The sequence below is a fragment of the Equus caballus genome, chromosome 22 (genome assembly GCF_041296265.1).
Source record: "Equus caballus isolate H_3958 breed thoroughbred chromosome 22, TB-T2T, whole genome shotgun sequence".
Lineage (NCBI taxonomy): Eukaryota > Metazoa > Chordata > Mammalia > Perissodactyla > Equidae > Equus > Equus caballus.
Window position 1 is genome coordinate 25,637,404 of NC_091705.1, and position 24,046 is coordinate 25,661,449.

General features: G+C 47.5%; 1 protein-coding gene and 1 long non-coding RNA gene across 6 annotated transcripts; one reads left to right on the top strand and one right to left on the bottom strand.

Moving 5' to 3' along the window:
• Nucleotides 1–2,913: 2,913 nt before the first annotated feature.
• On the bottom strand, nucleotides 2,914–19,216 carry PXMP4 (peroxisomal membrane protein 4). 5 transcript variants are annotated; one of them, XR_011430858.1, is made up of 6 exons: nucleotides 18,874–19,094; nucleotides 11,974–12,036; nucleotides 8,913–9,111; nucleotides 5,716–5,991; nucleotides 5,372–5,529; nucleotides 3,177–3,426 (listed from the first exon to the last, which is right to left on the bottom strand). XR_011430858.1 is itself a non-coding variant. In XM_005604574.4 (5 exons), the coding sequence occupies exons 1-4, from the start codon at nucleotides 18,984–18,986 to the stop codon at nucleotides 5,728–5,730; spliced, it is 639 nt and encodes a 212-aa protein (XP_005604631.1). In that variant the 5' UTR covers nucleotides 18,987–19,118; the 3' UTR covers nucleotides 3,177–5,529; nucleotides 5,716–5,727. The 5 variants fall into 5 exon arrangements, 2 of the variants coding, with proteins under 2 accessions (XP_001500990.1, XP_005604631.1); XR_011430857.1 differs by having other exon boundaries at nucleotides 3,177–3,502; XR_002802867.2 differs by having other exon boundaries at nucleotides 2,914–3,426; nucleotides 5,372–5,991.
• On the top strand, nucleotides 18,302–23,908 carry LOC138920146 (uncharacterized). Its single transcript, XR_011430859.1, has 2 exons — nucleotides 18,302–18,418; nucleotides 23,777–23,908. It is a non-coding gene; the product is annotated as an uncharacterized lncRNA (long non-coding RNA).
• Nucleotides 23,909–24,046: the final 138 nt, after the last annotated feature.

The window sequence follows — 24,046 nt, forward strand, 5'->3', positions numbered from 1 at the left end:
ACAACTATGTACTGGGGGGATTTGGGGAGAAAAACCAGAAAATATAAAAAAGAAGATTGGCAACGGTTGTTAGCTCAGGTGCCAATCTTAAAAATTTTTTTTTTGATAATTATTTCCATATTCAATATAATTGTTGTCTTTTGTAATCCTGTGTATTTTATTTTATGGGTTTTAAAAACAGCATTCTGAGAAGGGTTCATAGTCCTCACCAGATGCCAAAAGGGTTCCTGATGCATACAAAAAAACCACACCCTCCAAAGGAGTGTCTTAAAAGAGCTGATGTGGTCTGGCCCTGATCCTTCTCTCAGCTGACGTCCAGCCCAGGAAGAGAGGCTGAAGGGAGAAGCCCAGAAGAGCAGTGAGAACAAGGTTTCGGAGAGAGAGACCCCACGACCTGAATTTCAGTTCTGCCTGGTCTTGTCCTGTTTATGAAATCATGGCATCTACAGCAGCTCTGAGCACAGAGACCAAGCACAGAAAGCAGAGCCCTCTGTTAGGAAGCCTTCTCTCAAAAGTCCTCAGAAGAGAGCCCAGCTTTCCCTCTGTCCTCTGCCTGGCCCGTGTGGCCTCCAGCTCACCAGAGTGAGTCCTGCAGGAGACCCGCTAGTTAAAAATTAAAACCCTCTCACCCAAAATACTCTTCAAAGCTGAGGTAAGACACACTTTCTCCCTATGAATCTGGAACAAGACAAGGAGAGAAAAAAAATATATTTCTTTTTAAAGTACTCTCTAATTCATCAAAGAAGGCAACCCTGAAGTCGAAGATTGTGGTGAGGATGTGGGGTTCGCGCCGGGAGGTGGAGCACAGCACAATGTTCTGGTTTAGGAGGGTGGCACATTCAAAGCCTGATTCTTATAAACCCCAAATGCACTCACGGCAGTGGGAGAAGGGACAACGGGGAAAGGAACGCCATCTCCAGGACACTTTCTGGAGCCTGTGATGTGGAAGGCGGGAGCAGCGAGCATCACAGGAGGCGGTTTCTTGGCATCCCAGCCTGTGAATCATCGCTCTCACATGGGTTCACCGAACAATCTCTAATTTGGGAGCAGAGCAGCAGGAGGGCCCCAAATTAACTTGGGTTTTGTCCTTCCCCTTTCACTTGGAGTTCCATGGGCCTGAATGTTGGGCGCCATCTACAGTAAGGCTCAAGACAGCTAGGGTGGTCCATTTTCACTTGGATCACAGTAAGGACCTGCCTGAGATATTGAGGGTAGGGGCTTGGCGGAGAAGTTGGGGGGAAACAGCTCAAAGAAAGGACTCACTTTCATACCAGATTATTGATCAAAGAGAAACCAAACATGCAGAGGACAAGGAAGAAATGTCAAAGAGCTGTTGAAATGACAGTGCAATGCAAAAGTTACTTACAAGACATGACAGGTGGCTGTGCAGACAGTCTCAGGAAGGCTGTACTAGAAAGTGCCAGCACTGAGGGCCCCTGGCAAGGGAAGGGGCTTAGGGGTGGAGCTGGGGTGTAGGAGGGGACCTGACTTTTCCCTGTTATGCACCTTTTGTACCATTTAAGTTTTGTACTATGTGTAAGTCTTATTGATGAAAAATTATTTTTTATAGTCTTGCATGTCAGACTTCATAGGAATATAGCAGGTGCTTACTAAACACATGTTAAACCACTGTGCTGCTTCAGGAACTAGCATTTACGGAGTGCTAACTGTGTGCCAAGGGCCCTTTGGCAATCTCTGTTTTACAGATCTTTGGAAGTGGAAGCTCAGCTAGGAGGGAGCCGAGTGGGGACTCCCCCCAGGTCTGCTGGAAGCCAGAGCTCTGCTCCCCGGCAAGGACCACACTGCCTTCCTCCCTGGAGTGAGCAGTTGGAGGCACCAGATGCTCTGGCAGGATCCAGAGCGATGCCATCTGTGAGGGAAACCTATTCTTAGAGAGCAGAGACAGTCGGTGGTGGAGCCAGCCAAACTCCAGCGGCAGTGGGGGGACGTCGGGAGGGGTGGCAGCCAAGGCTTTACCTTCAGCTGGGGGGTAGGACAGGCTAAAAGCAGGGCATGATATTGTGATTTATAAGAAATATATATTTGGCCATCCAGATGACCAAAATATATTTCTCATATATACCTGGTCTTCGTTCACAGTTCCTGGCTCACAGCTCCCAAAACCCTTGAAATTTCTTGTTTATGTTAACAAAGGTGACTTTTGGACCCCACCCAGGGTGGGGGCTGGTTGGCAGGAGAAGCAGCCATGTGATCAGAGGACTGGAACTTTCAGTCCCACCCCAGGTCCTCCAGGGAGTGGGGAGGGGCTTGAGGTTGATCAATTGCCAAAGACCAATGACTTAGTCAATCATGACTACTTAAAAAGCCTCCAAAAAACCCCAAAAGGGCAGCTCATCACCCTTTTTCAGAGAGCTTCCACATGCCACCGTGCCTGTCCCCAAGCTCCACGAGGACAGAGGCTCCTTTGTTTGGGATCTCGCCCTATATATCTCTTCATCTAGCTGTTGATCTGTTTCTTTTAGTATCCTTTGTAATAAATCGGTAATCTAATGAGTAAACGGGTTTTCTTGAGTTCTGTGAGCCGTTCTACCAAATCAATAGAACCTGAGGAGGCGGTTGTGGGAAACCCTGGTTTGTAGCCGATTGATCAGAAGCACAGGTAACCATCTGGGCTTGTGACCGACCTCTGAGTGGAGGGCAGTCTCTTGTGGGACCGAGCCCGTTCCCTGTGGAGTCTGATTCTATCTCTGGGTAGAGAGAGTCAGAATTGAGTTGAATTCTCGGATACCCTGCTGGCATCCGAGGACAGCTTCTGGGTGTGGGGAAGCCTCCACACACACACAGACGCTGGAATCGGGTCCAGGAACCCTCTGCACAGGCGTACTCAGTTCTCAGGGCCACGCTCCCTTCTGTTTGGACGTTATGTTAGAAGTAACAGCAAACTTTGAGTGCTTACTTTATATGAGTCGTATCATTTAATTCTCCAGACCACCCTATGAGGTGTGTGCTATTAGCATGCCTATTTTACAGATGACAAAACAGAGGCACAGAATGGTTAAGTCACTTGCCCAAGGAAACAGCGGGGCCAGAGCTGAGCCTGGGCACGCTGGCCCCAAAGCCTACATCCCTAACCACCATGTTGTACTACCTCTCAACCTGCTGCACCAGAGGCCAATTTTAGTTTGGGTTCCCCCGAAAGCAGACCCAAGACAATCTGAGTGCAAGTGGTTTATATGGGAAGTGGTCCCAGCAAGCAATGGTAGGGGCATGAGGAAGGAAGACAGGGAAGGGGGTGTTATCAAGCAAGTGTCCACCGTGGGCAACTGCATCTCAGTCCTGCTGGGCGCTCTGGAAGCCAGTGTGCAGCATGTGTCTCAGTTATCCCACCCAGTGTGGGCGGGGGCGTTCATCACTCACTGGTTGAGGGCTGCTCCTGGGATGTGTCAATCCTCTGGCCTTGCAGGTCTGCCATAGTGGGGTGAAGAAGGTGCCCTCAGGCAGAAAAACACAGGAGTGGCAGCTGGAAAAGTTGGCTTGTGCACTGAAGCAGTAAGTTAGAAGGGACGTGGGCAAGCCACCCCCAGCATCTGCTTATAAAACCCACTTGCTAATGGCCACCCTCTCCCCTCCCCATAACCTCAGGATCTCATTCAGCCTCCACAGAGAGAACTAAGTAACCTTCAAGGTCACCTTCTCCAAGCTTGCAGTACAACATTGTGGCTGAGAACACAGCTCTTAGAACCAGACCTATTCCCGCCTCGATTACCTATCAGCTTTGTGACTCAGCTTCCTTATTTGTCACACGGGATAATGGTTGGCCTCACATCATTCCCTACTACCTTGTTACTCAAGGTGCGGCTCAGACTAGCAGCAGCAGAATCTGGGAGCCTGTGAGGAATGCAGAATCTCAGGCCCCACCCCAAACCCACCAAATCAGAACCTGCATTTAATAAGATCTCCAGTGACTCATGCACATTTCTACTAGGAAGTTCTAAAATATAAACAGAGACTGAAGTATTCCTACTAGACCAAGGGTCTCAAATTGGTGGTCCATGGACCAAATCTCCTGGAGATTTGTTTGATTTGTCCAGCTTGGTGGTTTTAAAAAATCAGTCTGGCACACAAGCCTCCAGTACACCACATCCCATCACGCTTGCATAGCACCCAGAACTTTATTATTTATGCCACTTGCCAGACCCCTGAAGGCACTGAGTTTGCAACCCCTCCAGAACAGAACCTATAACTAGCTAACATTTGCATAGCATAGCTTAGGTTTCTTTTTTTTTTTCCTGAGGAAGATTAGCCCTGAGCTAACTGCTGCCAATCCTCCTCTTTTTGCTGAGGAAGCCTAGCCCTGAGCTCACATCCATGCCCATCTTCCTCTACTTTATATGTGGGACGCCTACCACAGCATGGCTTGCCAAGCAGTGCCATGTCCGCAACCGGGATCCGAACGGGCGAACCCCGGGCCGCCAAAGCAGAAAGTGCGCACTTAACCGCTGTGCTACCAGGCCGACCCCTAGGTTTCTAAATTTAAAGTAAGGCACTAAAACAAATGAGCTTTAAAATCAGATAGACCTGGGTTCAAACCCTTGTTTGGCTATTATACTAGTTGTATTACTTTGGGTAAGTTACTTCCCCTCTGTGATCCTCAGTTTCCACATCTGTGAAATGGGGATCAAAACACATATTTGCAAGGTCCCTGTATCGATTAAAAATATGTGCAAAGCACCCAGGAGGAAGTAGGGGCTCACTAAACGGAAGTGATTAGTAGTAGTTGCAGCAGTTGTATCTACACAAGTCCAATGTGGACACTGGGTGTTATTATTATCCTCATTTTATAAGAAACTGAGGCTCTGAGAGGGTAAGAACCTTACCCAAGGTTACACAGTGGTAGAGTGGGGACTCAAACCCATGTCCCTGAGCTCTATATCTGCACTGTCCACTAGAATTTTCTACAAGGAAAGAAGTGTTCTATATCGGTGTAGTCCATTATGGTAGCCACTAGCCACACGTGGCTACTGAACACTTGAAATGTGGTCAAATTGGGATGTGCTATAAGTGGAAAATACACACCTGATTTGATGACTTAGGACAAGAAAAAAGAAAAGAAAGTATCTCATTTTTATATTACATGTTCAAGTGATAATATTTTAGAAATATTGGGTTAAAATATATAATTAAGGTTAATCTCACTTGCTTCTTTCTACCTTTTTTTAATGCGGCTGCTAGAAAAATTTCAAGGACATGTGTGATTCACACTGTGTTTCTATTGGACAGTGGAACTCTAGAGCTTCTCCAACAGATCACCTGAGACAAGGAACTTAATATTTGTAAAAACTATTTGCAACCCACTGCCCACCAGCAAGGAGCCCACTATTACATAAGAACAGCCAAAGAGCATACCCACCAGAAAGAGACTTCAGGGCCCTCCTCTGAGCTCGATGACCCCTGAGGCCCAGAGGGGGTGTGACTTTCCCTGGTGTCACAGAGGTCGGCAGCACAGCTGGAACCATGCCCAAGGCTCCTCAGCCTGATGCAGCCACTTGTTCCACCATTCAAGAGTACCTAATGGGATCTGACAATCAGTGCTTTTACTTCGGCAAATGGAACCCTGGGATAATAAAATTAGAGCCTGAGACCCATGATCTTGAGAAAGCAGGATCCTCTGGGAGGTTTCACTGATGGACACCTCTCAAGCCACAGCCAGACACAGCCGGGAGCCTACTCGGGTGTCCAAGACCCCATAAGCACCTTGGGTCCGCGTCACTGCGAGGGGCGGCTCTTGTTGTAGACGAGGAAGTCTAAGATGTCGTGCCACACGTTGCTGTCCTGGTACAGGTAGGTCATGGAAGACTGCAGGGAGGGCTGCAGCGTGTGCCTGTGGTACTCAAACAGCCACAGGACCAGCCCCCACACCACGGCAGTGAGCAGCGGGAATGGGTCCCGCTTGGGTTCAGGGATGTAGCCTTTCTCCACGCCAAGGCGGCACAGCGCGAACAGGGTGCGCGACACCAGGTACATGTTGATCTGTAGGGAGGGAAGAGCAGGGGATCACGGGTGGGCACAGCTATGGGAAGCTCCCAAGCATGCCCATCCCTGGGGCGCCTACTGTGCACTGGATCAGCGTTCTTAAAGCTGGCGTGCCAGATGATTTGAAGTGGTATGTAGCAGGCATTTTAATATTACTATTTACATCTTTAATACTCTTTTTCATTAAAAAACTTAAAAATGAATGTATTTACACATTTCAAAACTCAAATTTACACAGACATCAAAAAGCACGATCCATAAAAGAAAAAATTGATAAATTGGAACTCATTAAATTTAAATTTTTTTGGTTGTGAAAGCCCATGTGAAGAGGCTGGAAAGAAAAGCTATAGACTGGGAGAAAATATTTACAAACACGTATCTGACAAAGACTAGTATCTGGAATACATTTTTCATTTTTATTTATTTAATTTTTTTTGAGGAAGATTAGCCCTGAGCTAACATCTGCTGCCAATCCTCCTCTTTTTGCTGAGGAAGACCGGCCCTGAGCTCACATCCGTGCCCATCTTCCTCCACTTTATATGTGGGATGCCTACCACAGCATGGCTTGACAAGCGGTGCCATGTCCGCACCTGGGATCCGAACCGGTGAACCCTGGGCCGCCGAGGCGGAACGTGCGCACTTAACCACTGTGCCACCGGGCCAGCCCCTGGAATGTACTTTTTAAAAAAGCTCTCAAAACTCAACAATAAAAAAAGAAACAATCCAATTAGAAAATGGGCAAAAGATGCAAACAGATATTTCACTGAAGAGGATATACAGATGGCATATAAGCACTTGGAAAGATGCTCCACATCGTTAGCCATCAGGGAAATGCAAATTAAAACCACAATGAGATAGCACTACACACTTATCGAAATGGCTAAAACAAAAAATGTGATAAACCAAATGCTGGCTAGGATGTGGAGAAACTGGATCGCTTGTGTATTCCTGACAGGAATGTAAAATAATACAGTCACTCTGGAAAATAGTTTGGCAGTTTCTTATAAACTAAACATGCACGGACCATATGATCCAGCAACTGCACTCTTGGGCATTTATCCCAGAGAAATGAAAACTTATGTTTACCCAAAGACTTACACAGGAATGTTCTTAGCAGCTGTATGCCTAATAATCAAAAGCTGGAAACAAACCAGCTGTCGTTCAATGGGTGAATGGTTAAATAAACTTGGTACATCCATACCACAGATTGCCACTCAACAGTAAAAAGAAATGAGCTACTGAAATACACAACGACTCGGATGAATCTCCAGGGAATTATGCTCTGAAAAACACCAATCCTCAAAGGTTACGTCCACTTGTATAACATTTTTGAAATGACAAAATTTTAGAAATGGAGGTCAGAGCAGTTGATGCCAGGGGTCAGGGAAAGGAGGGCGGGGGGAGATGGCTGTGACCTGGATTCCTAGACTTCAGAAGTTCACAGACCAGTGAAGTTTCTGACAAAAAAACAAGACTGGGGAAACTTTCTCAAAATAGAATATGTTCATTTCCACAGACTCCACAATTGCGTGTCTAGGAACTTTCTTTCTTTTTCTTTTTTTTTGCTGGAGGAAGACAAGCCCCGAGCTAACATCTGTGCCGATCGTCCTCTATTTTGTATGTGGGTCGCTGCCTCAGCATGGCCGACAGTGGTGCAGCTCAGCACCCAGGATCCAAACCTGCGAACCTGGGCTGCTGGAGCAGAGCACGCCAAACTTAACCAGCAGGACACAGGGCCAGTGCTCTAGGAATTTTTGGACAGACTGACACATGTGCAAGATGATGTCCAAACGAAGACGTAGACTGCAGCATGTGTGCAATGGCAAATGGCTGGAGACGCTTAAATGTCCATCCAGAGGAGACTAGTGAGATCAAGGCTGGTCCACCCACCCAGTGGAGAGCTCTGCTGATGTTAAAAAGGATAAGGGACTGATGAGAAAGGTCCCCAAGATATATTGTTTCATGAAAAAAAAGTGTAGTACGATCTCCCTGGTGGAATGTGCACGGACACAAGCACAGACAGGTTTTGAAGGGCTACACAAGACATAGTTCAAGTGACTGTCCCTGGACAATGGCTTGACAATCAGAGGGGACGAGGACTTGCTTTTCAGTTCATTTTCTAATTTTGTTATGATGTATCCCAAGCACCTAGATGTGCGCCAGGGACCTAGGGGGTGCTTAATCTGCATTTTGTAAAATGTGAAAAAAAAACCCATTATTTTTATAATTTAAAAACATTTAAGGGGCTGGCCCTGTGGCTGAGTGGTTAAGTTCATGTGCTCTGCTTCAGCAGCCTGGGGTTCACTGGTTCGGATCCTGGGCATGAACCTACACACCACTCATCAAGCCACGCTGTGGCAGCATCCCATATAGAAGAACTAGAATGACTTACAACTAGGATGTACGACTACGTACGGGGGCTTTGGGGAGAAAAGAAAAAAAGAGGAAGATTGGCAACAGATGTTAGCTCAGGGCCAATCTCCTTCACCAAGAAAAAAAAACAAAAACCCCAACTAGCATTTAGTTTCATCATTTCATAAGAAAATGGAATTTTAGCCCAGAAAAAAAGGCAAGTTATAGAATAAGAGATAATCTGAGTTTAATAAGCTTTGTTTTATGAAAATCTTACTCCAGGGTCATTTTTTTTTCTCATTTCACTGCAGAGTGGTTTTTATTTAAAAAAAAGTCTTTGCCCCAGAGAATAGCACCTACATTGATTTTGAGAACCATGGCATTCCAACAAGCTGCTTGGTTTACAGATGGAGAAACTGATGTTCCCAAGGTCACACAAGGACTGGTGAATCACAGATCCTCAGACGTGGAAGGGAGCCAAGAGCTCATCTTCGACCCCCACCCCCAACTCTACGCCTGAACCAGGCCCCACCCCACCCCCGTCCACATCCCGGGAGCATCTTTACCTGGCTGTTGATGCTATTGTTGTCTCCAAACACCAGCCAGCCCCCGACGAAGGCAGCCAGGAAGGAGTGCACCTGGTAGGTCTCGCCCTGCACGCAGGACTGCAGGGCACAGAGTCCCTTGTAGGCAAACACAAAGCAAGCCAGGTTCCGGGAATGGATGTACGTGGCTTGCAGGATGGCCCGCAGCTTCTCCCGGAAGCTGCACAGACAGAGGGAGCCACTGTGAGCGCGGGGCCAGCCATTCCAAGGGCATTCGCCCACTGGGCATGCAAAACTGACTCAGGCAAGAAACTCACTGCCGATGCTCATTCAACCTGAGGCCTCTAGCCGTGTCCTCAGGGTTGCTCCCTCACTTGATTCAGGCTTTGACTCCATGCCACCTCCTCCAAGAGGCCTTCCCTGACCATCCTACATAAAAGAACTCCCAGCACATCCTGTCCCCTTATCCTTTTCTTTTCCTTCATAGCTCGTTTCACCACCTGACATTCACATGTTTTTTTCTTATCTCCCCCGACTCCTGCTCCATCCCAGTGGAAGCTCCTAGAGAGTGGTGTCTACCCCTGGCTTGTTCATTCTCAGGGTCCAGAACAGGGCCTGGCACATAGTAGATGATCAATAAATATTTTTTTGGCATGAACGTGTGAAGACATGAATGAACGAGTGAGAAAGTGAGTGAATGCCTACTATGTGATGGATCTAAGGATACAATTCTGAGAAAAAACAGATCTCTAGCCACCCTCAAGAAGTTTAATCTAATGGGAGAAGGAAATATAAATAAATAATCACAAAACAAGGGTCAAACGTTGACCTTGACAAGAGATGATCCTGGGAGCTGAAGGATGAGGAGTCGATGAGGTCAAAAGGAGAGAGGAGCTGCATCCCAGACAGAGGGATCAGCAGGTGCAAAGGTCCTGAGGAGGGACAGAGAGTGGGGAGTAAAGGAACAAAGAAAGCATCAAGGCCTGGGCAGAGAATGTGTGGGCAAAGGATGTGGGGGAGGGATGGGGCCACACTAAGTTTTGTCTTTATCCTGAGAGAAGTGAACATTTAAGCAGGGGAGGGATTCCAGTTATCTTTTAAAGTTAAATCACCAGGGGGCAGTAGGGAGAACACAGGGAGAAGGGCAGAGTGTACTCTGGGAGATCAATTCAAGGGTGGCAAACCCAAGTGCCCTCAAGGCTACACAAGGATGCCAAAGTGGACCTGTGGAAATCTGCCAGGTGAGTGGGGACAGCCAGGAGTCGGCTGATTTGCACCCCACAGGAACATGGGCCCAGGGCTGCCAGTTCTAAGGGAAGAAAGCTGGATTTCCCAGTCTTTAAATATTGGTACTCATCCTACCTGCAAAATATTTCTACAGTCTGGCACTTCTCACCACCACTGGCACCACCAAGGTCTGAACCACCGGCCTCGCTCATCTGGATTACTGCAACAGCCTCCTAATTTACACCTCCTTCTGCCCTTGGTCCCCGGCCCCTGTCTCTTCTTAGTGTGGCAGCAAACTCTTCACTCTCACATTATCAAAAGCTAAGTCAAATGCAGGTGCACCTCGTTTTATTGCCCTTTGCTTTATCGCACTTTGCAGATACTGCGTTTTTCACAAGACCCTCCACCAGCAAAAAGACTACAACTTGCTGAAGGCTCAGCTGATGGTTAGCATTTTTAGCAATAAAGTGTTTTTAAATTAAGGGTACGTACATTGCTTTTTAGACATAATGCTCTCGCATATGCGACAGACTAGAGTATAGTGTAAACATAACTTTTATATGGACTGGGAAACCAAAACATTGCTGTGACTCACTTTACTGCGATATCCACTTTACTGTGGTGGTCTGGAACCAAACCCGCCGTCTTGCTGATGTGTCCTGTCATGGCACGTCCCTGCACAAAATCTTACAATTGCCTGTTTCACTTGAAGGAAAAGCCACCTCCCCTCTACGGCCTAAAGCTGGACAGGATGGGCCCAGGTTACCCCAGTGACCTTCCTCTCTGTTCTCTCCTCTCTAATCCCTTGGTTCCAGCCTCCTCAAACTCACCAGGCGTGATTCTACCTCAGGGCCTCTGCATGGGCTGTTTCCTTGGCCTGAAACACTCCCCTGTTACCCACTTGGCCAACTCTTTCAACTCCTTCAAGTCTGTACTTGAATGTCACTTTCTCACTGAGGCCTTCCCTCTTTAATTCTGCAGCCTGCCTCTCCACCGGCACTCGACCCTCCTTCCTCTATCCCGGCTCTAATTTTTCTTTCCCATAGCCCACATTATCTGCTAACGTACCATATCCTTTCCTTATTTATGATGTTCACTCTCTGCCATGCCCTGCTAGCATGTGAGCTCCACAAGGGCAGTGATCCTTGTCCATCTGTTCCCTGCTGTACCCCAGCACCTAACACAGAGTCTGGCACATACCAGATGCCCAATAACTATTTCCTGAATGAATGAACGAGTTCAATTTTAAGAGAATGGAAGGCAAAAACCAAGACAAGTAAAAATAAATAAATCAAGCAAAAATACAAAAAGAGAAGGTCTTGCAAGCTGGATTTGCCCAGGAGGCTGTCCATATGTGATTCTTAGAAGCTGCAGGCTACACACATTAGAAACTAGACCACAGGGTGGTTTCTGAAAAGAGCCTTGAGGGAAGAGTTATAGGAGATCAGAGGAAGACCAAGGCATATGAGCAAAGAAGGCAGAGTGGAGAAGGAAAGGGCATTTCTGGTGGGGGCGCAGCAGGAGCGAATGTGTGACGGGGGAGCCACACGTGGCACGTGCATGGAATGGCAGGGAGTCCTGTGTGCCCAGGGCGCTCCGGGGGGATGTAGGCGCGTGGTGCGGGGATGCAGCTGAGACGAGGCTGCAGACGGTCGTGAAGGCCTCACCTGGGCTTCTCTGGAGGACAGCGGGAGTCAGGGGAGTTTTAGAGCGGGAATAATAGAATCAGAATTGTACTTCAGGTGGTGAGGTGGGGACAGGCTAGACCCAGCTAGGAAGCTACGACATCCGTCCTGGCACTGAGGGCTGACCACGTTCTCTCCCAGTTTGAGGGGTGTGTGGAGGGGGTGCGTACCTGCCACTCCGGAAGAGAAATGTCATGACCAGCGCGTGAGGGGTCCGGATTTTGACTCCATAGCTGTAGAAACAAAAGGAAACAGTTGCTATGGCATCGCTGCACCACAGTTTCTTTCTGAGCTTTCTCTCGGACTCCTTGCCCCTCTCTCCATTCCTAATTCTCAGAGCATTCTGGGAGGAGAAATAATGCTGGCTTTCGAGTTAGATCTGGGTTCAAATCCTGCCTCTGACAGGTTCTTGGTAGTGTGGCCTTGGGCTTGTGATTTAACTTCTCTGAGCCTCAGTGTGCCCAACAGCAAAAGAGGGTGTCAGACGTCAGAGGGCTGGTTGCAATTTCGATGAAAGGAGACAATGTGTGTAAAATGCCTTCACCATCCCCAGTCGGCTGGCTGCTTGGAGTTGCTGCCTCTGCCCACCCTGACTTTCCCAGCGCAGCCAGATTCATCTTTTTTAAACACAAATCACATCACATCACTCCCAGCTTAAAAGCCTCCAACACCTTTCCACTACTCACAAAATTAAATCCAGGCTCCTTTCCACAGCCTTGAAAGTGCTGCAGGATTTGGCTGCTGCTGACCTCTCCTACCTCACCCCATGCCACTCCTCTCCTGCTCCAGCCCCACTGGCCTTCCTGGAGGTCCTCTGACACACCATGTTCTTCCCTGACTCTGGGCCTTTGTCCAGGCTGTTCCCTCTGCCTGGAATGCTCTTTCCTTATTACTCACCCACCCTCTTCCTCAGCTTTCCAGATGCAGCTGGGCCCACTGTGAAGGCTTCTGAGCCCCCAGCCTAGGTTAGGGCCATATTTTCATTGCACAGATCCCCAAGCTTCTCTGCAGCACTTTACACTCCTGAGCGAATGACTTGATTATTCATAATTACTTATTCTATTCTCATTATCCCTTCCCTCTATTCTGGGCTCTGTGAGGATAGGAACTGTGTCTGGCTTATCCTCTGTAGAGTCCCCAGCAGCTCGCATGGTACTTGACATATAGTATGTGCTTAATAAATGATTGTTGACTGACTGATTCCAGAATAGACCTTAATTATCTGCGAGGGAACATAATCTCTAGAAGATTCTCTTTGTCTTAGTCCGCCTTAAAGTTAACAAATTCCCTAAAGCAGTTGCTAACTAACATTGTATTTCCTTCTACCTGCTCAAAACGCACCTCTTTCCAATTATTATACATGGGGGAACCTCAACTTTGTAAAAATGCATTTTAAAAAAAAGACTGGAGGAAATATCCCACAATGTTATTAGCAACGTTTCCTGGTCTGGGGGAACACGGGAATTTATTTTTGTCTGTTATTTTACATTTTTCTATACTTCTAAAATGATCTACAATGATTAAACATTGCTTTTAAAATTAAAATAATTGAAATACATTTTATAGTTTCTTTTTCTTTTCTTTTTTTTTGAGGAAGACTAGCCCTGAGCTAACATCTGCTGCCAATCCTCCTCTTTTTGCTGAGGAAGGCTGGCCCTGAGCTCACATCCGTGCCCATCCTCCTCTATTTTATATGTGGGACACCTGCCACAGCATGGCTTGCCAAGCGGTGCCATGTCTGCACCTGGGATTCGAACTGACAAGCCCCGGGCCACCGAAGCAGAACATGCGAACTTAACGGCTGTGCCACCGGGCCGGCCCCTGAAATACATTTTAAGTGTTACACTAATTGCCTCTTTTTAAGCTTCAAACCTCTTCCCCCGACCCTCCTTTCAGCTTCTCATTTGAGCATCTGGGGATCACGGGAGTAAGACCACATTCACCTTCATGTTTACCTTCATTGTTTTAACTATACTCAAGTGGGTAGTAGAAAGGAAATAATATTTGGTGCCAAAGCTCTGCCATGTTTTGCTGTATGAACTTGGATCAATTGCTTAACCTCTCTGAGTCTCCCTTCTTCCATCAGTGAAAAGTATCTTCCGTTTCAGGGTCGCTTCTGGAAGTTAAGGTCATAGCACATGTAAAAGTTCCTACTTCAACCAATATTGGTATCTCTTCCTTTCTTGTTCTTTTTTTTTTTTTAGTACAGTGCCTGAGCCCCAGTGCCCACAGATCCTTATTTAGTTGGCTTGGGATGGAGCCTGGGCATTGTTTTGTTTTTTTTTAAGATTTTATTTTTCCTTTTTCTCTCAAAGCCCCCCGGTACATAGCGTAGTTGTGTATTTTTAGTCGTGGGTCCTTCTAGTTGTGGCATGTGGGACACCACCTCAGCATGGCTTGATGAGCGGTGCCATGTCCGCGCCCAGGATTTGAACCGGTGAAACCCTGGGCCACTGAAGCAGAGCGCGCAAACTTAACCACTCAGCCACGGGGCCGACCCCAGCCCCTCTTGTTCTTCTTTATCAGACTCCCTCTTTCCCAACCAAGTTCTCCAGCTGCCAGATCCTGATCTAACCAGGCTACAAGGTCTAAAAATCCTTGACAGCCTCCTCGAGACAATCGTCATGAGCCACATATTGTTGTCGTATGATTATCTGTGAATGTTCCTCACAGGCTTGTTTGAAATAGCAAAAGACTGGAAGCGAACCCGTGTCCGTCCACAGGGGGCCACTGGATAAATAAACTATGGTCCCACCATTCAGTGGAATACTACACGGCCGCAGAAGAATGAGGTGGCTTTACGTGTACTGCAGGATTTACTAGAGCAAAGTGTGTAAAACGTAAAATTGTGTAAAACAAGGTAATTCTATAGATCTAAAATTATTTCAAAGTAAAACTTGTTTTAAAGGTGTAGAGAAGAATGCATTTATATATGCAGACAATATTTCTGGAGGGGCACATAACAGATAGAACACAGGGGTCACCTCCAGGCAGCGGGAATGGGTGATGGAAGGACGGAGTGAGCAGGACTTTGTACCAGATAACTTCTTATGCCTGTTGTGACTATGTTACTTAATTTTTTTATTATTTTATTGAGGTCATAATGGTTTATAACATTGTGAAATTTGAGGTGTACATTATTATTTATCAGTATTCTGTATAGATTGCATCATGCTCACCACCAATAGTCTAACTTTTATCCATCACCATACAACATGCCCCTTTACCCCTTTTGCTCACTGCCGAACCCCATTCCCCTCTGGTAACCACTAATCTGTCTCTTTGTGTTTATTTATCTTCCACATATGAGTGAAATCACGTGTGCTTGTCTTTCTCTGTCTGGCTTATTTAGCTTACATTTTCCCTAATTTTAAAAAATAAATAAAATAAAAATGTTAACAAGTTAAAGCTGATGCTATTGTTGTGGTGGCTGGGCTGAATCACTATCTTCTCGCCTGCCTAGCCATGGGCAGGACCCTCATCCTGGCCCCAGTAAGCTCTCGGCCCCACCTCTTCCAAAGTCACATCTCTTCGCCCTAAACAAAGAGGCCCTCAGCCTCCTCCAGCTGGCCAGCGCTAAATGGGCCCTTTCTTATACCGCATACACAGGCGGAACAGGGCCCCCAACGCCCGACATCTGCTACACCCCCTTCCCAAAGTCCTCAAACTCAGGTGGGAGCTGGTTACTGTTCACAGGATTACTCTGTGTCCTGAACAAAGGGATGCCCTGGATGAAAAAGAATTTAACGGACATAATGACAGGTGCAACGTGATGCCCTGGAGGATCCTGGTCTGGACAAACTAGCCCAAGAGGACATCTGGGGGACAACTCGGACAACCTATCAACTGGACAGTAGTCAACATCTTAGGATTCTTATTAATTTATTAAATGTAACCATGATCGTTTAGCCATATAGGAAAACACTTTTATTTTTAGAGATGCACATTGATATATTTAGGAGTGGAACATCAAAGTGAGTTAAATTTTACAAAGTTTATACGTCCCGGTTGTCCAGCCCTGCTGCCCTAAATGGATGGCCTGTGTGCACAAACAACATATTTTTTTAGACGTTCAAACCATTCTCTTCTCCCTCTGGCAAATTCCAGCTCAGTCTTCGAAATACCACCATCGCCTCCTCTGTAAATGCTGTAAGGCATTCCAGATCCCCGGTACTGCCATGGTAGTTTAATGATCAGTCTCCCCCGCGAGACTCCAGGTCCTTACAGATGGACACAGGATCTCAGCACTAGCCAGTAATGGGATCACCGACTTCGGGCACCCTTGTATGGGTGAGTTTGTTTCCATTTTACAGAGGAGGAAACTGAGGCCAGAAGAGACGAAGGCATCCAGTTTTGAAATGAAGGAACTGGCATTTGAACCCAAGGGCCTGACCTTATTTTATGTTACTTATTTATCTTTTTGAGGAAGACTGGCCCTGAGCTAACATCCGTGCCCATCTTCCTCTACTTTATACGTGGGATGCCTACCACAGCATGGCTTCCCAGGCGGTGCCATGTCTGCACCCTGGATCTGAACTGGTGAACCCCGGGTCGTCGAAGCAGAACGTGTGCACTTAACCACTGCGCCACCGGGCAGCCCCAAGGGCCTGACCTTAACAAGTACCTTCCCAGGCTGGGAAGGTCCGTGAGATCACAGGAAGAATTGGGGTAGCAGCAGGCATACAAAGTCAGCATTAGACAATGCCCACTGGTCCCAGGGCCTCTGTGACTCTTACTCACTCCTGCATTATCCTGAGAATATCCAGGCAAAGGGCCACTCATGTCATCTCAGGCTCACCCCCGGTCACAGCAAGGCCTGGCTGATATGATCTGGCCAGACCCAGCAGGAACCAATCTCTACTTGATTCTAGGTGCCCACGGAAGCCAAGAGCCTGGCGCTGGGGTCAGGCATCCATCCCTGAGTCCGACCTGGCTCTGACCCTGACCAAGTGACGTGACTATGAGCAACGAGTTTACCTCTCTGAGTCAGTCTTCTCATCTGGAAAACGGGGACAATGTCAATTCCCACCTTGCACGCTTATTCATTCATTCAATAAATATTTGAGAGCTTACTATGTATCATGTACTAGGAATACACCAAGGAACAATGTAGATAAAAATTTCTGCTCCCGCGACACTCTCTAGTAAGCAAGACAGCACATAAAAACAGGATACACAGGGGCCAGCCCCGTGGCACAGAGGTTAAGTTCGCATGTTCCGCTTTGGCGGCCCGGGGTTCACCAGTTCAGATCCCGGGTGCGAACATGGCACCGCCTGGCAAGCCATGCTGTGGTAGGTGTCCCATATATAAAGTGGAGGAAGATGGGCATAGATGTTAGCTCAGGGCCAGTCTTCCTCAGCAAAAAAAGGAGGATTGGCAGATGTTAGCTCAGGGCTAATCTTCCTCAAAACAAAACAAAACAAAAAACCAGGATACATAAGTGAACTACTTAGTGTCAGATGGTGACTAGTTATGGAGAAAAATTAAGCAGAGAAGAGGTAGGGAGTTCAGGGATAGCCTCATTGAGGAGGTGACACTTAAGGAGAGGCCTGAAAAAGGTGAGGGAGTGAGCCAGGCAGACATCCAGGTGAATATAACAATTATAACACTAGGGGCCGGCCCAGTGGCATAGCGGTTAAGTGCACACGTTCTGCTTCGGTGGCCCAGGGTTCACCAGTTCAGATCCAGGGTGCAGACATCGCACCACTTGGCAGGCCATGCTGTGGCAGGTGTCCCACATATAAAGTAGAGGGAGATGGGCACAGACATTAGCTCAGGGCCAGCCTTCCTCAGCAAAAAGAGGAGGATTGGCAGCAAATGTTAGCTTAGAGCTAATCTTCCTCAAAAAAAAAAAAAAGAAAACACCAGCCAACAGTTACATAAATAACAGGCTCTGTGCCAAGTATTGCACACATACTGACTCAAGCCTCTGACCTATAAGTACTATTATCATCCCCATTTTATACAGATTGTAGCTTAGAGAGGCTAAATGACTTGCTCAAGATCACACAGGGAGGTGGCACTAGGATTAGAACTGAGACAATCCTGGGCCGCGCTGTGGCCGAGTGGTTAGGTTCACACACTCGGCTGCGGTGGCCCAGGGTTTCCCCAGTTCGGATCCTGGGCAGACATAGCACCACTCGTCTGGCCACGCTGGGAGGGCGTCCCACATGCCACAGCTGGAAAGGACCCACAACTAAAATATACAACTAAGTACTGGGGGGATTTGGGGAGAAAAAGCAGAAAAAAAAAAAAAACCTGAGACAATCCACTTCCTCACCACCATGTCATGCTGCCACTAGGATGCCAACTCCCGGAGGACACAGACCTTTGCTGGGTTTGTCCTCTGCTGCATCCCCAGTTCTGGCACAGTGGGCTCTCAATAAATGATAGCTGTTGCGCATGAGGCTCACAGGAGGCGGAGCTCTCCTCTAGGCACCAGCCAACGAAAATGACCCCAAGACCTCCTCTCTTGCAGGCTTTAAGACCAGGGCTGGATCAATTTGCCTAGCAAATATTTGGAGATTCTTTTACAGTCGTTGTCACTCCTGAGACTAGGCTGCAGAAGTCTCCTGTGCCATGGGGACTTCGCGCTAGAGTCATACCGACGAGAGGTGAGAAGCGGGATGTGAGCCCACGGGAAGCTTAATGGGTGGAGCATGGGTAGGAGGCGCCACCAGCCAGTTAAGAGGCCAGAGTCCAGTTCCCATTGTGGAGATGGGGCCACTGAAGCCAGAGAGGCCCTAGGGCACACAGCGGAGAGGAGGGGGGTTGGGAGGAACTGGACTCAAACGAGGGGATACAGAGGCTGGCATGGAAGGTGGTCCCGGCAAGAGGGCCGGACTGCAAAGCAGAGGACCCAGAAACAGCGTAGTGGGAGCCCGGGCTCAGAAGGCGCTGGGAACCCCAAATCCAGGGCCCACTGCGGAGAGGGTGGACACTGAAACCTAGGGACACACTAGGTCTGCTCAAGGGCACACAGCGCGGCAGCGCGGGTCCTAGAACCCGCTTCTCCGACCCCAGCCAGGCCCGTCCCTCAGCCCCGGCCCGACCCAACGACCCTACTCACACTACCCCGTTCCGGAACCCCTTAAGCATCGCCAAGGCAGCGTGGTAGCGGCGCTTGCGCAATAGTGCGTTGACCGCAAGGAGCAGAGCCCGCAACCGCGGTGGGGCGGCCATAGCTCGGGTGGCGCGCCAAGTGGCAGGCACAGAGCAGGATGCACACAGACAGCCCGAAGTTCCAACTACACAGCCCGCAGCGCCGGGCTGCGCCGGCAGTGCTGGGCAGCGCCACCGACTCTTGAGCCCATAGGCTGTGTCTCCTGTCACTCATCCAGGGAGAGCTAATCACAGGGCAGAATCATCTCACAAGTGGAATGGGACGCGCGCACTCTCCCGAATAGCGGTCTGATTGGAAGAGAAGAGAGAGCTTGTAACCAATCACAGTGGGCTCCGCCCAACTCAACCTAAGGAAGGTTAGAAGCCCACGCCTGAATTTGTCCAATCAGAAAACATACTTTTGGGGCCAGCCTGGTGGCCCCGGGGGTAAGTTCCCACGTTCTGCTTTGGTGGCACCGGTCGCTGGTTTGGATCCCTAGTGCGGCCATGCACCGCTTTGGCACGCCATGCTGTGGTAGGCGTCCCACATAACAAGTGGAGGAAGATGGGCACGTATGTTAGCTCAGGACCAGTCTTCCTCAGCAAAAAGAGGAGGATTGGGGGCAGATGTTAGCTCAGGGCTAATCATCCTCAAAAAAAAAAAAAAGAAAGAAAAGAAAACATACTTTTTTGGCTGCTGGGAAGGAGGTGTGTTACCTGTGAGCTTCGAAGAAGCCTTCCTAAAAGAGGAGTCTCCCTTCCCAGAGTTGAGATGATGACACTGCGAGGAGGCAGGCCTCATCTTTACACGTGACAGTTCTGATTGGGTAACAGGGATGATAGCGATCTTCTCCGAGTATAAATCACTTGGCACCCTCAATGGCTTCCATTTATTCTTAAAATCCAAACTCCTTCCCACGGCCCACAGAGTAGACTCTAAAATTTAGACCTTGCTTCCGTCTCTAACCTCATGTTCCTTCACTTTCCCTCCCACTCACTCCTCTCTAGCCAAATTGGCCTCCTTGCTATTCCTTGAGCATGCCAGGAATGCTCCTGCCTCAGCGCTCAGGGCTCCTTTGAACTTGCTATTTCCCTGCCTGGTTTGCACCACTCCCAGTTCTTCCTATGTCTGGCTGTTTCTCAACCTTTGGATTTCAGCTCAAATGCCACCTCCTCAGAGAGGCCTTCCTAGCTATCCCATCTGAAGTAACACTGCCCACTCTGACTCGTTACCCTCTTTTATTTTCTGCATAGAACTTTTTACTCTTTGAAATTATTATTTGCTGCATATTCATTGTTCATTGCTTCTACCAGAGTGTAAATCTCGTGAGGGCAGAGACCTTGTCCGTCTGGTTTTCTGCTGTGACACCGGCACTTAGCGCATGGTGGGTGCCAAACATATGCCTGTTGAAGCAGTACAGTTTGGCTTGTCATCTCCCAGAGCATTGATGAGTGACATTTATGTATGATGTCACTGTGTGGAGTTGTCACTGGATAACAACTACACGTTGAGTGGTGACTGTGACTTGTAAGGGTGTCCCCTGGTACTTGGGCCACGTGGTATTTTTCTGTGATATTATTGCCTGGGTTAGTGTCAGAAAATGACGTTAGAGGTCAGTGAAGGAGGAATTATGCTGGGTCTATTTTGTCGCTGAAACTGAGTTTTCTTTCTTTTTTGGTAAGGGTGGACTGGTTTATTCAGTTAATCCTCTGAAAATACTTGCAATGTCAAATAAAATATAAAAATATCCTCTGAAAAACAATGAAATCCTTAAAAGCCTGGGGAATGCCCAGGCCAATTATTGAGTGAAGTTAGTAACAAGTTAACGGGAAGATATTGGAAGACCAAAGCTACTTATGACATGAAGGTATTTGCCAATACTGAACCTGTGGGTTTCAGTTCATGAACCACATAGAGAAAGAGGCACAGAAGTGAAAGTCCAGGGCTTGTCCAAGTGGGGAGTCTTATAGAAGAATCTCCTCACATTAAGCTGAGACCCTAAAGGGTTTCACCTCAAGTTTAGTGTGATATGAATCTGCTGTACACCCCATACCACTAGCCCCAAGGGAGTTCAGAAAAGATTGCCTTGGTCCTGAGCAGAACAGCTGAAGGAAGAAGAAAGGGGAGGTTTTTTTTAAAGCCCTTCCTTGGGAAGTTGTGACCATTGATGAGTCCTTTTACACCCCAGAGAGTAGAGTCTGGCAGCCCAAGAAATCTCAAGCTATGAACTGGAAACCTGGTTTGAGGTGATAACTGACTGAAAGTGCCCCTAAACCCTTGACAAAAGCAAATGCAAAGCCTCTCTGAAGAAGGGCACATATGTCTTTGGCTTCAGGGATCCACCACAAGTAATTTTTCAAGGTGATGACCAGCACATAGCCGGAGATAACCAGGCACCCAGGACTTCATGAAGAACAATCAACAGACACAGCACATGGGTGCAACAGAGCAACACAGATGCCAAGCATTGTAATTCACAGACAGGTTTTTGAAAATTCTGTGCACAAGGGGCTGGCCCCATGGCAAGTGGTTAAGTTTGCCCGCTCCGCTGCAGGCAGCCCAGTGTTTCATTGGTTCGAATCCTGGGCACAGACATGGCACTGCTCATCAAACCACGCTGAGGCAGCATCCCACATGCCACAACTAGAAGGACCCACAACGAAGAATATACAACTATGTACTGGGGGCTTTGGGGAGAAAAAGGAAAAAAATAAAATCTTTAAAAGAAAATTGTGTGCACAAGATTTAAAGCTAGAAAATAGCTATAGGGAACAGAAAATTATATACTGGGGAAAAAAAGGAAAATTTGAAAAGGAACCAAACAGAACTTCTGGAAATAGCACTTGATACTCCCAAGAAGAATCAGTCACCAAGTCGTGACATGTGGCCCAGCATCAGGAGAGGATATTTGGAAACTATTTGGTTCAAGTTATTGCTGAGTGTTATCTTTTGCTAAATGCTTTCTCACGGAGATTAGTAAGTTTCTGCTCTCCAGGAGGCCAGGGTAAAGAATTGCCACATGGGAACACTTATCATTGCCTGGTGACCCTTTTTGATTGCACATAATTCTGAGTTCCTCAGAGCAGAGCCTGTTTATCCACCTTTGTCCAGCAAAAGTGAACTTACTTATTTAACGAGCACCTACAGAGTACTTGCTGTATGCCAGGAATTGTTTCCTAAGTGCTTTATTAACCGTTTCATTCTCATGGCAACTCTTTGAGGTAGGTGCTATAATCATGCCATTTAACTGATGGGAAACTGAGACAGAGAGAAGCAAAGTAACTTTGCCTATGATGACATAGCTAATACAAGATGGAGCCAGGTTTGGAATCCAACCCCCTGGTTCCAGAGGCTTTGATCTTAACCATTGCATTAGTTTTCTAGGGCTTCCATAGCAAAATGCCATGGACTGGGAGGCTTAAACAACAGAAATTTATTTTCTCATAATTCTGGAGGCTGGAGGTCCAAGATCAAGGTGTCTGCAGGTTTGGTTGCTCTTGAGGCCTCTCTCCTTGGCTTACAGATGGCTGCCTTCTTACTGTGTCCTCATGTGGTCACCCCTTAGTCTATGCGTGTATTCAAATCTCCACTTCTTATAAGGACGTCAGTCATATTGAATTAGGGTCCACCTATACCATCTCATTTAACTTTAATTACTCTTTAAAGGCCTTATCTACAAATACAGAATGAGGTAGTAGGGGTTAGGATGTCAACATATGAATTCTGTGGGGGCACAATTCAGCCCATGACAACCACCAAGCTTTGCCGTCTGCTACCAATCCCAGTGAACCTAACGAGATGTCAGGGCCAAGCATCACCTTGTGTGTCCTTACCTTCTTCCCCCTGCAGCTGGGAGTCTGGTTTAAGCTGCTCGTGATTTCTCTCCTTCCCCTAGACAAGTTAACTTTTCTGAAATGGCTGGAGCACTCATTGTGGAGGGAGACACTGGAGGTTTCCCAGACTTTCCCTCTTCCTTACTTGGCTTCATGCCTGAAATTGTTACATTGCTTATCCCAAGATTCTCTAAACTGTAATCAGATTAGGTTCAGTGCCAACTAGCTGGCCCTTAGGGAATGTGACATAGGACAGACAGATTTAGGTGGAGGAAGAGATGGAGGTGTGGAGTAGAAAGTCTGGAGCAGCGGGTGGCCTGACTGGGGAGCCTGCTGGACGTAGGGTTCTACATCCTTGAAAGCTCATTTAGTTGTTCCATCAGTCAGGCAGTCAGTCAACAAGCATTTCCTAGGTTGCCTCTGTGCCAGGCCCTGAGGTCCATCCAGAATGGATGAAGCACCTCCCTTGCTCAGAGGACTCCGTTTTGAGAAGGTAGAGAAAAGCGGAACTTCCAATGGTCAACAAGTGTCACATAATAGGGGCGGGGTGGGAGAACAGCATTTTAGTAAGAGAGATCAGCATGTGCAAAGGCCTGAAGAGCAGATAAAAATCAACATGTGTACATGCACCTGCATGTATGGAAATACATAGAAAGCTTCTAAGGCCTGCGTTGGAGAAATATTTTATTGTCCAGTGCCTCCATCACCCTCTGCATAAAACCCAAACCCTCACTGTGGCCCTGTCCATCCCTCCATCCTCATCCTCCTGTACCCATACCTCACTTCTTAACCTCAGTTGCCCCTTTACAGTCCTTGTTCCTTTCATTTTGGCCTCAGGGCCTTTGCACTTGCCCAAGATAATATAGCTAATAAGCTCTGCCTTTCTGTTCCCTTTTCTCCACCTGACTCCATCTCATTTCTTAGGTCCACCCCCTCGGCGAGGCCCTCCCTGACCACCCTGTCTAAAGTAGCTTTCCCCTCTCCCCCCAAAAATATCTTAAGTCATAGAACATTTCTCTTTTGTTTCTTGTCTACAGCGCATCTCACCTGCTGGGCTATGACTCCATGAAGGCAAGGATTTTTGTCGTGTTGTTCATGGCTGCATCCTCCACATCTAACAGTGTCTAGCACACAATAAGTACTCAATAAATATTTTTAAATTAATTAAATGAATGTGTATGTATTAATATATTACTTGAATAAAAAAAAGAGAACAGTTATTGAGAAACTCTTGAAGAGGAGAGATGATGAGAATCTGAGGCCATTGAATTAATGGGGATGTTAAAGGCAAGACAGGGAGGAAGGAA